This window comes from Procambarus clarkii, chromosome 58 (assembly GCF_040958095.1).
Source record: "Procambarus clarkii isolate CNS0578487 chromosome 58, FALCON_Pclarkii_2.0, whole genome shotgun sequence".
NCBI lineage: Eukaryota > Metazoa > Arthropoda > Malacostraca > Decapoda > Cambaridae > Procambarus > Procambarus clarkii.
Window position 1 is genome coordinate 9,890,824 of NC_091207.1, and position 13,232 is coordinate 9,904,055.

General features: G+C 51.8%; 1 protein-coding gene across 6 annotated transcripts in view; it reads left to right on the forward strand.

Annotated features, from left to right (window-relative positions):
• LOC123767979 (succinate-semialdehyde dehydrogenase, mitochondrial) overlaps positions 1-11,656 on the forward strand; it is a 29,186-nt gene extending 17,530 nt beyond the window's left edge. For all 6 annotated transcript variants that reach the window (XM_069306530.1, XM_069306531.1, XM_069306532.1 and 3 more), the window contains 6 exons: positions 487-603; positions 2,463-2,606; positions 6,199-6,342; positions 8,076-8,234; positions 9,472-9,694; positions 11,370-11,656. In XM_069306530.1, the coding sequence (XP_069162631.1) occupies positions 487-603; positions 2,463-2,606; positions 6,199-6,342; positions 8,076-8,234; positions 9,472-9,694; positions 11,370-11,572 (990 nt within the window). In that variant the 3' untranslated portion in view covers positions 11,573-11,656. The remainder of the gene's footprint in view (positions 1-486; positions 604-2,462; positions 2,607-6,198; positions 6,343-8,075; positions 8,235-9,471; positions 9,695-11,369) is intronic.
• The last annotated feature ends 1,576 nt before the right edge of the window (positions 11,657-13,232 follow it).

The window sequence follows — 13,232 nt, forward strand, 5'->3', positions numbered from 1 at the left end:
TTTGTTTGGTTAACTAAGCTATGTTATGGTTAGTGTTATTATTTGCCTAACATGATTGCGTTTGCTTGGTATGCTAAAAATTAATATTTTGTGTCGGAATTTCCGACATAATTCCAGAGGGGAGAAACACGGATTGGAGTCCACTGTTTAGGACTGGCAAACACTTCGTTCTAACCCCGTGCTCTGTCAACAAGGTCACTAACCCCGTGCTCTGTCAACAAGGTCACTAACCCCGTGCTCTGTCAACAAGGTCACTAACCCCGTGCTCTGTCAACAAGGTCACTAACCCCGTGCTCTGTCAACAAGGTCACTAACCCCGTGCTCCGTCAACAAGGTCACTAACCCCGTGCTCCGTCAACAAGGTCACTAACCCTGTGCTCCGTCAACAAGGTCACTAACCCCGCACTCTGTCAACAAGGTCACTAACCCCGTGCTCCATCGTGCTCCATCAACAAGGTCACTAACCCGTGCCCCTCCTCCCCACAGTGGAACTTCCCCATCGCCATGCTGGCCAGGAAGGTGTCGGCCGCCCTGGCCGCCGGCTGCACCTGCGTCATCAAGCCGGCAGAGGACACGCCCCTCGTCGCTCTCGCCTTCGCTAAGGTAAACCACTGGTGTAACACCGTAAAGGTGTTTGGTTTAGTTTTATTTAATACATACATAGAGATACACGAGTCAGAGACAAGGATCTGAGAGGTGCCAGTTTGTCGGCCTGAAACTCGCACCTCTAAGCGTTAATGACCCCAAGTGACCCGAGGTCAGATCATGCAAATTTCACCTTCCTTCTGCTAATCTGATAATTGGCCTTCAAACATACCGACGTTTAAGGAGTGGCTTGGTAGAGTGCCTGAGGCTATCTACTTGTGGGCGGAGTTTGCTACTAGGTTTCCCAATATATACTGAGGGAGATGGAGGATAGACAGAGATAGGAGACCAGCCAGCAGAGCAGAGGCCAGCCGTCGAGATAGGCTGTCGCCGGACGGGGGGTGATGCTGCCTGACAACTGCAGACTCCCCCCCCCCCCCCCCCCCTCCCTCTCAATCCAGCTATAGGCAGACACTTGGTGAGTTGAGCATGAAAGGTGACTTGGTCGAGTTTACAAGTGTTGTGTGATGATCAGGGGCAGTCAAGTTGTAGGGTTCTCGAATTCTTGGATGATGACTCACTTTGCATATTTATCTTGAACATTAAGTTGAATTGCTTAAATTATGATACTTAGTATGTGAAATATAATTGATGAATTTATTGTTGAAATTGTCTTTAACTTTGTTCCCTAGAGTTTTTGAGTCGAGATGAGAAAGCCTCTGTGGTTACTGGTTTCATGATTTTAATGAGTACATGATACAGATGGAACATACTAATAATGACCTCGTGATAACATCCTTGAGAATATTGTGATACAGACAAGTTCCATTCCTTGTCTTGTAGGTACGAACAAATGGATGGATGGTGGCAGCATTTCTTCTTCTACTATCTACTCTTCTACTTCTACCTATCTACTCATCTCCCTCCACCCCTCTCCAAATTCTCACTTTCAACTGACGACCCTCCTCGCTCCTCCCACCTCTCTACCTCTCTCACCCCCAAACCCTCACTAATTACTTTTTTTTTTTTTTTTTTTTTTTTTTTTTTTTTTGAGATATATACAAGAGTTGTTACATTCTTGTACAGCCACTAGTACGCATAGCGTTTCGGGCAGGTCCCTGGAATACGATCCCCTGCCGCGAAGAACCTAGATAGTCAAATACCTAGGTTACAAGGTGTTGAACGAGAGAGGTTGCCGTAGGAACTCTGGGGGGTGCTCTAGAATAGTTAGCTAACTGAGGACGGGATAACGGACTAGACAGAGCTGTTTCCCCCGGCCTCGTTAGTTAACTGGGGGGGGGGTGGAATAATGGATAAGAGAGGGCTATTTCCCCCCCCCCCCCCCGTTACAATGGTGGCAGCGGTGTTCTGCTGACTGGTCTCCTCTTCTATCTCTGTCTATCTTCCATCTCCCTCAGTATATATTGGGAAACCTAGTAGCTAACTCCGCCCACAAGTAGATAGCCTCAGGCACTCTACCAAGTCACTCCTTAAACGTCAGCATGTTTGAAGGCCAATTATCAGATTAGCAGAAGGAAGGTGAAATTTGCATGATCTGACCTCAGGTCACTTGGGGTCATTAACGCTTAGAGGTGTGAGTTTCAGGCCGACAAACTGGCCCCTCTCAGATTCTTGTCTCTGACTCGTGTATCTCTATGTATGTATTAAATAAAACTAAACCAAACACCTTTACGGTGTTACACGGGCACCAGGCGGGCCTCGGGGCACCAGGCAGGTCTGTATTATTTCTCTGCAAGATATAATAAAGTATACAGGTGTATTGTCCTCAGTACAGCTGTATTGAGAAGTGTGATTAACTCTGATTATAAGAGTGAGATTGGGTGACATTGTTCATGTGTGTCATGTGTGGTGTGCAGGTGTGCCAGGAGGTGGGTGTGCCTGACGGAGTGGTGAACGTGGTGCCGTGCTCGCGAGGCCGGGTCCAGGAGCTAGGTGCCGCCCTCTGCACCTCCCCAGACGTCAAGATCCTCTCCTTCACCGGCTCCACTGTTGTGGGACAGGTAATGTTGGCTGTGTACCTCCCTCTCCCTCTGTCTCTGTCTCTGTCAAGTGTTGCCTGTGTACCTCCCTCTCCCTCTGTCAAGTTTTGGCTGTGTACCTCCCTCTCCCTCTGTCTCTGTCAAGTGTTGCCTGTGTACCTCCCTCTCCCTCTGTCTCTGTCAAGTGTACCACACATTATGTCTGTCTCAAGTGTACCACACTTCACAATATATTACCTCGTGTACCCACAGTGACTGTACCCTCGTGTACCCTCAGTGACTGTACCCTCGTGTACCCACAGTGACTGTACCCACAGTGCATGTACCCATGTGTGTCCACAGTGACTGTACCCTCGTGTACCCAGTGAATGTACCCTCGTGTACCACCGTGAATGTACCCACAGTGGCTGTACCCTCGTGTACCCACAGTGGCTGTACCCTCGTGTACCCACAGTGGCTGTACCCTCGTGTACCCACAGTGACTGTACCCTCGTGTACCCACAGTGACTGTACCCTCGTGTACCCACAGTGACTGTACTCCCGGTGTGGGGCCACAGTAACTGTACCCTCATGTACCCACAGTAACTGTACCCTCATGTACCCACAGTAACTGTACCCTCATGTATCCACAGTAACTGTACCCTCATGTATCCACAGTAACTGTACCCTCATGTATCCTCAGTAACTGTACCCTCATGTATCCACAGTAACTGTACCCTCATGTACCCACAGTGACTGTACCCTCGTGTACCCACAGTGACTGTACCCTCGTGTACCCACAGTGACTGTACCCTCGTGTACCCACAGTGACTGTACCCTCGTGTACCCACAGTGACTGTACCCTCGTGTAACCACAGTGACTGTACCCTCGTGTACCCACAGTGACTGTACTCCCGGTGTGGGGCCACAGTAACTGTACCCTCATGTACCCACAGTAACTGTACCCTCATGTACCCACAGTAACTGTACCCTCATGTACCCACAGTGGCTGTACTCCCGGTGTGGGGCCACAGTGACTGTACCCTCATGTACCCATAGTAACTGTACCCTCGTGTACCCACAGTGGCTGTACCCTCATGTACCCACAGTGGCTGTACCCTCATGTACCCACAGTGGCTGTACCCTCATGTACCCACAGTGGCTGTACCCTCATGTACCCACAGTGGCTGTACCCTCATGTACCCACAGTAACTGTACCCTCATGTACCCACAGTGACTGTACCCTCACGTACCCACAGTGGCTGTACCCTCATGTACACACAGTGGCTGTACCCTCATGTACCCACAGTGGCTGTACCCTCATGTACCCACAGTAACTGTACCCTCATGTACCCACAGTAACTGTACCCTCATGTACCCACAGTGGCTGTACTCCCGGTGCGGGGCCACAGTGGCTGTACCCTCATGTACCCACAGTGGCTGTACCCTCGTGTACCCACAGTGGCTGTACCCTCGTGTACCCACAGTGGCTGTACCCTCGTGTACCCACAGTGGCTGTACCCTCGTGTACCCACAGTGGCTGTACCCTCGTGTACCCACAGTGGCTGTACCCTCGTGTACCCACAGTGGCTGTACCCTCGTGTACCCACAGTGGCTGTACCCTCGTGTACCCACAGTGGCTGTACCCTCGTGTACCCACAGTGGCTGTACCCTCGTGTACCCACAGTGGCTGTACCCTCGTGTACCCACAGTGGCTGTACCCTCGTGTACCCACAGTGGCTGTACCCTCGTGTACCCACAGTGGCTGTACCCTCGTGTACCCACAGTGGCTGTACCCTCGTGTACCCACAGTGGCTGTACCCTCGTGTACCCACAGTGGCTGTACCCTCGTGTACCCACAGTGGCTGTACCCTCGTGTACCCACAGTGGCTGTACCCTCGTGTACCCACAGTGGCTGTACCCTCGTGTACCCACAGTGGCTGTACCCTCGTGTACCCACAGTGGCTGCACCCTCGTGTACCCACAGTGGCTGCACCCTCGTGTACCCACAGTGGCTGCACCCTCGTGTACCCACAGTGGCTGCACCCTCGTGTACCCACAGTGGCTGCACCCTCGTGTACCCACAGTGGCTGCACCCTCGTGTACCCACAGTGGCTGCACCCTCGTGTACCCACAGTGGCTGTACCCTCGTGTACCCACAGTGGCTGTACCCTCGTGTACCCTCATGTACCCACAGTGGCTGTACTCCCGGTGCGGGGCCACAGTGGATGTACCCTCATGTACCCACAGTGGCTGTACCCTCATGTACCCACAGTGGCTGTACCCTCATGTACCCACAGTAATTGTACCCTCATGTACCCACAGCAACTGTACCCTCATGTACCCACAGCAACTGTACCCTCATGTACCCACATGTACCCACAGTGGCTGTACTCCCGGTGTGGGGCCATAGTAACTGTACCCTCATGTACCCACAGTGGCTGTACCCTCGTGTACCCACAGTGGATGTACCCTCATGTACCCACAGTAACTGTACCCTCATGTACCCACAGTAACTGTACCCTCATGTACCCACAGTGGCTGTACTCCCGGTGTGGGGCCATAGTAACTGTACCCTCATGTACCCACAGTAACTGTACCCTCATGTACCCACAGTAACTGTACCCACAGTGGCTGTACTCCCGGTGTTGGGCCATAGTAACTGTACCATCATATACCCACAGTGGATGTACCCTCATGTACCCACAGTGGCTGTACTCCCGGTGTGGGGCCATAGTAACTGTACCCTCATGTACCCACAGTGGATGTACCCTCGTGTACCCACAGTGGATGTACCCTCATGTACCCACAGTGGCTGTACTCCCGGTGTCGGGCCATAGTAACTGTACCCTCATGTACCCACAGTGGATGTACCCTCATGTACCCACAGTGGATGTACCCTCATGTACCCACAGTGACTGTACCCTCATGTACCCACAGTGACTGTACCCTCATGTACCCACAGTGACTGTACCCTCATGTACCCACAGTAACTGTACCCTCATGTACCCACAGTAACTGTACCCTCATGTGCCCACAGTGGCTGTACTCCCGGTGTGGGGCCATAGTAACTGTACCCTCATGTACCCACAGTGGATGTACCCTCATGTACCCACAGTGACTGTACCCTCATGTACCCACAGTGGCTGTACTCCCGGTGTGGGGCCATAGTAACTGTACCCTCATGTACCCACAGTAACTGTACCCTCATGTACCCACAGTGACTGTACCCTCATGTACCCACAGTGACTGTACCCTCATGTACCCACAGTGACTGTACCCTCATGTACCCACAGTGACTGTACCCTCATGTACCCACAGTGACTGTACCCTCATGTACCCACAGTGACTGTACCCTCATGTACCCACAGTGACTGTACCCTCATGTACCCACAGTGACTGTACCCTCATGTGCCCACAGTGGCTGTACTCCCGGTGTGGGGCCATAGTAACTGTACCCTCATGTACCCACAGTGGATGTACCCTCATGTACCCACAGTGGATGTACCCTCATGTACCCACAGTGACTGTACCCTCATGTACCCACAGTGACTGTACCCTCATGTACCCACAGTGGCTGTACCCTCATGTACCCACAGTGACTGTACCCTCATGTACCCTCATGTCCCCACAGTGGCTGTACTCCCGGTGTGGGGCCACGGTGAAGAGAGTGTCGCTGGAGCTGGGGGGCGACGCGCCGTTCATAGTGTTCCCGTCGGCCGAGCTGGAGGCCGCCGTCACTGGCGTCATGGCCGCCAAGTTCCGCAACACCGGACAGGTACTGTCTCCTCCCGTCCTCCTCTCCTCTCTCTTTTCTCCATATTATTAGCATTATAATATATTGTGTCGGGGGACAGGAAGCCTGAGTGTATTCATACACCTTTGGCTTAAATAGAGGTCCCTCCACCCCCCCCCCCCACATGGTCTAGTTACTGACCCCCCCCCCCAGGATGCAGCCTCACAACAAGCTGACTAACTCCTGAGTACCTACTTACTGCTGGGTGAACAGAGGCATTAGGCATCACCACAGTGTCACTATTCTGCCTCGGCCTTCTCCACTCCATCCTGGCCTAGAGCCTTGGTCCCATTCAACTCTAGCAAAAGCTTCCTTACATCTCCACTGGTAATCTCAAATTCTTCTAGTGGTGCCTGGTTAATTGTTCCTTCTATTATCTCTGGAACTTGTCCTTGCTCCAATGTGAAGACCTCCTGGAATTTCATATCGAGTTCCTCGCACACTTCCTTGTCGTTTATAGTGAATCTGTCTGCCCCTATCCTCAGTTTCATTACCTGTTCCTTCACTGATGTCTTCTCCTGATGTGACTGTGAAGCAATTTGGGTTGGGTCTTGGCCTTGCTTGCTATGTCGTTTTCATATTGCCCTTCTGCCTCTCTTCTCACCCTGACGTATTCCTTCCTGGCTCTCTGGTAACCTTCTCTGCTCTCATGTGTCCTGTTATTTCTATAGTACAGATTCCTGAGCCTATTGGGCTCTATCATATCTACATTTGAACCTCTGTATGGAGTCAGCCTCCACCACATCACTGTCTAATGCATTCCATCTGTTAACTACTCTGACACTGAAAAAGTTCTTTCTAACGTCCCTGTGGCTCATGTGGGTACTCAGTTTCCACCTGTGTCCCCTTGTTCGCGTACCACCAGTGTTGAACAGTTTATCCTTATCTACCCTGTCAATTCCTCTGAGAATTTTGTAGGTAGTGATCATGTTTCCCCCTTTTCTATCTTCCAGTGTCGTAAGGTGCATTTCCCGCAGCCTTTCCTCGTAACTCATGCCTCTTAGTTCTGGGACTAGTCTAGTGGCATACCTTTGGACTTTTTCCAGCTTCGTCTTGTGCTTGACAAGGTACGGGCTCCATGCAGGAGCCGCATACTCCAGGATTGGTCTTACATATGTGGTATACAAGGTTCTGAGTGATTCCTTATACAGGTTCCTGAAGGCAGTTCTGATGTTAGCCAGCCTCGCGTATGCCGCTGATGTAATTCTTTTTATGTGGGCTTCGGGAGACAGGTTTGGTGTGATATCAACGCCTAGATCTTTCTCTCTGTTCGTTTCATGAAGTACTTCATTTCCCATTCGGTATCCAGTGTCTGGCCTCCTGTTTGCACCGTCTAGTTACATGACCTTGCATTTACTAGGGTTGAACTTTAGTAGCCATTTGTTGGACCATTCCTTCAGTCTGTCTAAGTCATCTTATAGCCTCCTACTGTCATCCTGTTTTAAACCTCATATTTTTTGCATCATCAGCAAAAATTGTGTTTACTCACCCTGATGTTCTCATTTAGATGTGCTTGCAATGACAAGCTTGGCTCTTAGCTCCACCACCCTTTAATTTTAATGTATTGATTCAGTTCCGACATTTTGCTTACTATATTTACTTTTAAAAGTGTACCGAGTTAGCTATATGTGTATGTACACGTGTTGTGTAGCCTGGTGAACGATAGACAAGTCATGACCTGCTAACATGGTGTCATATACCCCTGGCGTGTACAGACATGCGTCACAGCCAACCGTATCTTCGTGCACGAGAGTATCCACGACGACTTCGTGTCCCGCCTGGCGCAGGCCATGGACCAGCAGCTGAAGATGGGCAGCGGCCTCGACCCCGCCGTCACCCAGGGACCGCTCATCAACTCCCGCCAGCTACACCGAGTAAGTCCACTCCACTCCAATCATCATCATCATATTATCAACAACATTATTGGCATCGTCGCCATCATAATGACATTTCAAGAGTGCACCTTAACCTAACCAGAAATGCTCTACAAATCAAGGGACCCAGAATGTGGAATGACCTTCCCAACCATGTTAAGACTGTACCTCTCTCAACCAGTTTAAGATTAAAACTAAGTGCTACCTAATTAACTCCATGTAACCTACCTTACCCCCCTATAATGTCAACCCATGTCTGTTATTTTAAACAATGTTGTTTGTTGGCCTAATTGTGTATTTGCTGTTTTTCTGCCATGTTCCCCCTTTTTTATTTTTATATTTTCTCAACACATTTTATACTTTAATCTCGATTAGCATTAAGTTTTAGTCATTAGTGTTTTTCCTGCCCGAAACGCTTTGAGTAATAGTGGCTTTAGGCACTGTATGTACTAGCTCTATCTTTAAATCCATCAATATGGTGGTGGTGGCGGCGGTGGTGGTGGTGGTGGTGACGACGGCGGTGTTAAAGTTCATCAGAGTTTGGGTATTTACATCTTCAATGGGTAGGCGGCTCCGTGGGTTATAATCCGTTATAATAATACTAAAATAATAAAAATAATAATAATAATTATAATACTTTATTTAGGTAAAAGTACAAACATACAAAATGAGTCACTGGGAGAATGTTGGAGTTCTAGATAGTCAGTATATACTGTGTCACAAGCCACTAATACACTCGGCATTTCGCGCAAAACTATCAAACTTGTAAACTGTTTTTATTGGCAGCAATAGTTTCTACTGACAAACAGTTTCTACTGACAGAAACAGTTTCTACTGACAAACAGTTTCTACTGACAGAAACAGTTTCTACTGACAGAAACAGTTTCTACTGACAAACAGTTTCTACTGACAGAAACAGTTTCTACTGACAGAAACAGCTTCTACTGACAGAAACAGCTTCTACTGACAGAAATATGATGTCTCATCAAACAAAATTTGGTTAAAATGTAATATTGATAATAATAGAAGGTTTTATTGGTAACTTATGCAAATCCTCACAATTGCTGATGTAGTGAACGGGTGGAACAGGAGAGACTACAGTGGTTGTCAGTCCAAGGTGCAGACGAGTCTGGCGCCGGATGACAAGCAACTCAAAACAGATACATTTTTCCTGTATTTATCGCTACCCTAAGACCCGTTACCTTTACCTTTTCTGGGGCCGCGGTACACGGAGCAGCTGGAGCAGATGGTGCAGGAGAGTGTGAGGCTGGGGGCGGAGGTGGTGCGGGGCGGGGCAGCCCACGGCGGCCTCTACTACACCCCGACACTCCTCACCGCCGTCACCCCGGACATGCCCCTCGCTAAGCAAGAGATATTTGGCCCCGTGGCTCCTATCATCAAGTTTACCACGGAGGAAGAGGTGGTCACTCTCGCCAACACCACTGACAGGGGCCTGGCAGGTGAGTTACCGGGGAGTGGGGGCTGGCAGGTGAGTTACCGGGGAGTGGGGGCTGGCAGGCGAGTTGCCTGCCAGCCCCCCACTCCCCGGTGAGTCACCGGGGAGTGGGGGGCTGGCAGGCGAGTCACCGGGGAGTGGGGGGGCTGGCAGGCGAGTCACCGGGGAGTGGGGGGGGCTGGCAGGCGAGTCACCGGGGAGTGGGGGGGGCTGGCAGGCGAGTCACCGGGGAGTGGGGGGGGCTGGCAGGCGAGTCACCGGGGAGTGGGGGGGGCTGGCAGGCGAGTCACCGGGGAGTGGGGGGGCTGGCAGGCGAGTCACCGGGGAGTGGGGGGGGGCTGGCAGGCGAGTCACCGGGGAGTGGGGGGGGCTGGCAGGCGAGTCACCGGGGAGTGGGGGGGGCTGGCAGGCGAGTCACCGGGGAGTGGGGGGGGCTGGCAGGCGAGTCACCGGGGAGTGGGGGGGGCTGGCAGGCGAGTCACCGGGGAGTGGGGGGGGCTGGCAGGCGAGTCACCGGGGAGTGGGGGGGGCTGGCAGGCGAGTCACCGGGGAGTGGGGGGGGCTGGCAGGCGAGTCACCGGGGAGTGGGGGGGGCTGGCAGGCGAGTCACCGGGGAGTGGGGGGGGCTGGCAGGCGAGTCACCGGGGAGTGGGGGGGGCTGGCAGGCGAGTCACCGGGGAGTGGGGGGGGCTGGCAGGCGAGTCACCGGGGAGTGGGGGGGGCTGGCAGGCGAGTCACCGGGGAGTGGGGGGGGCTGGCAGGCGAGTCACCGGGGAGTGGGGGGGGCTGGCAGGCGAGTCACCGGGGAGTGGGGGGGGCTGGCAGGCGAGTCACCGGGGAGTGGGGGGGGCTGGCAGGCGAGTCACCGGGGAGTGGGGGGGGCTGGCAGGCGAGTCACCGGGGAGTGGGGGGGGGCTGGCAGGCGAGTCACCGGGGAGTGGGGGGGGGGGCTGGCAGGCGAGTCACCGGGGAGTGGGGGGGGGGCTGGCAGGCGAGTCACCGGGGAGTGGGGGGGGGGCTGGCAGGCGAGTCACCGGGGAGTGGGGGGGGGGCTGGCAGGCGAGCCACCGGGGAGTGGGGGGGGGGCTGGCAGGCGAGTCACCGGGGAGCGGGGGCTGGCAGGTGAGTCACCGGGGAGCGGGGGCTGGCAGGTGAGTCACCGGGGAGCGGGGGCTGGCAGGTGAGTCACCGGGGAGCGGGGGCTGGCAGGTGAGTCACCGGGGAGCGGGGGCTGGCAGGTGAGTCACCGGGGAGCGGGGGCTGGCAGGTGAGTCACCGGGGAGCGGGGGCTGGCAGGTGAGTCACCGGGGAGCGGGGGCTGGCAGGTGAGTCACCGGGGAGCGGGGGCTGGCAGGTGAGTCACCGGAGACAGGAAGTCTCATGAGTTAAATAATAACACAATATACATGAGAAAATGTTATACAATCCCACAAAATACAATAATATATTCTGAAAATGGAAGAGTTGGCACCGACGTCATCCCTTCACGGGTTACAGTAACCATCCATGGTTCCCTTCACAGGTTACAGTAACCATCCATGTTCGCCTCACAGGTTACAGTAACCATCCATGTTCCCCTCACAGGTTACAGTAACCATCCATGTTTCCCCTCACAAGTTACAGTAACCATCCATGTTCGCCTCACAGGTTACAGTAACCATCCATGTTTCCCCTCACAGGTTACTTCTACTCCAACGATATGAGTCAGGTGTGGAGGGTAGCGGAGGCGCTGGAGGTGGGGATGGTCGGCGTGAATGAGGCTCTTGTCTCGACCTGTGAGGCACCTTTTGGAGGCTTTAAGCACTCAGGACTTGGCAAGGAAGGCTCTAAACACGGCCTTGATGAGTACACTCAACTTAAGTACATCTGCTTCGGGGTCTAGAGTCCACGGAGTCGCTTCGATTACTTCAGCTACATCCAGATGTTCCTCCTCAACCTTCAGGAAATAAAACTGCCTGCCAAGAATTATGTCATCTTTTTCTTTATATTTATTTTAAGACATCTTCCATTTTCTGTCCTAAATCTAGAGAAATATAATTTGTTAAAGAGCAATAACGAATACATACAGTAAAGTCAAGTTCCATTATGTAGTTAAGGTAAATAATACAATAAAGGTTAAATTCAGAATTTTTGTGCTCATCACACAGACGCACCTCAACAAGCTTGCTCAATACCCAAGGCACAGGACAAGGAGCACCTCAACAAGCTTGCTCAATACCCAAGGCACAGGACAAGGAGCACCTCAACAAGCTTGCTCAATACCCAAGGCACAGGACAAGAAGCACCTCAACAAGCTTGCTCAATACCCAAGGCACAGGACAAGGAGCACCTCAACAAGCTTGCTCAATACCCAAGGCACAGGACAAGAAGCACCTCAACAAGCTTGCTCAATACCCAAGGTACAGGACAAGACGCACCTCAACAAGCTTGCTCAATACCCAAGGCACAGGACAAGAAGCACCTCAACAAGCTTGCTCAATACCCAAGGCACAGGACAAGAAGCACCTCAACAAGCTTGCTCAATACCCAAGGTACAGGACAAGACGCACCTCAACAAGCTTGCTCAATACCCAAGGCACAGGACAAGAAGCACCTCAACAAGCTTGCTCAATACCCAAGGTACAGGACAAGGAGCACCTCGACAAGCTTGCTCAATACCCAAGGCACAGGACAAGGAGCACCTCAACAAGCTTGCTCAATACCCAAGGTACAGGATAAGGAGCACCTGTACTAGTAAGTAATTATCAAAAGAAGGCACTAAGCTGGGAAGGGTATGTAGTACCATCAAATGTGCAGGATAATCATAGGGCACTAAATATCACTAAGGATGTCAGTACGAGAACAAAAGTGCATATGGCGAATGATATCAAAGGTATCCGTTTCACCAAGAATTCCATCGAGGGACAGTCCGGTAGCAGTGCGGATAGCCTCCTTAGTGGCAGCATCCGCACGCTCATTTAAGGACACACCAATATGGCTGAGAACCCAGCAAAACTCCACTGTCTTAAATCTGCTGGAGATAAACAGCCAATGTTGAATCTCGACTACCACCGGATGGACTGGATTAAAGGACTCCAGAGCCATGAGGGCACTGCGAGAGTCAATTACAACAACAAAGGAGGATTGACAATGAGAAAGCAGTTGACAAAGAGCATACAAAAAGCATAAAAGTTCTGCCGTTTCCGGAGGCAGGCGACACATATAGGTGTGGTCAAGACAAAAAAAAGATTAGCCTACATCGTCTGCAGACATAGGCCCATCGATGAAGATGGCAATGGAACGGGAGTGTGAAGAATAGTGTTCAAGGAAAAGGCACTTCAGAACTGTAGGAGGGTAAAAACCTTTAGTCGCATGGGGTAAAGGTTTTACAAAACTTATGAAGGGGGACCCTCCACAGGGGGGGTGTTACGTTTAGGCTGGAGGAGAAACAAACTTCGTCTTCTCATGGCTTTATTCTAAACGACAACAACAATCAATCACATCACCGGTATGCGTTACATAACTTACTATTTACAATGCTTATAAACAAAAAAAGGCACTTG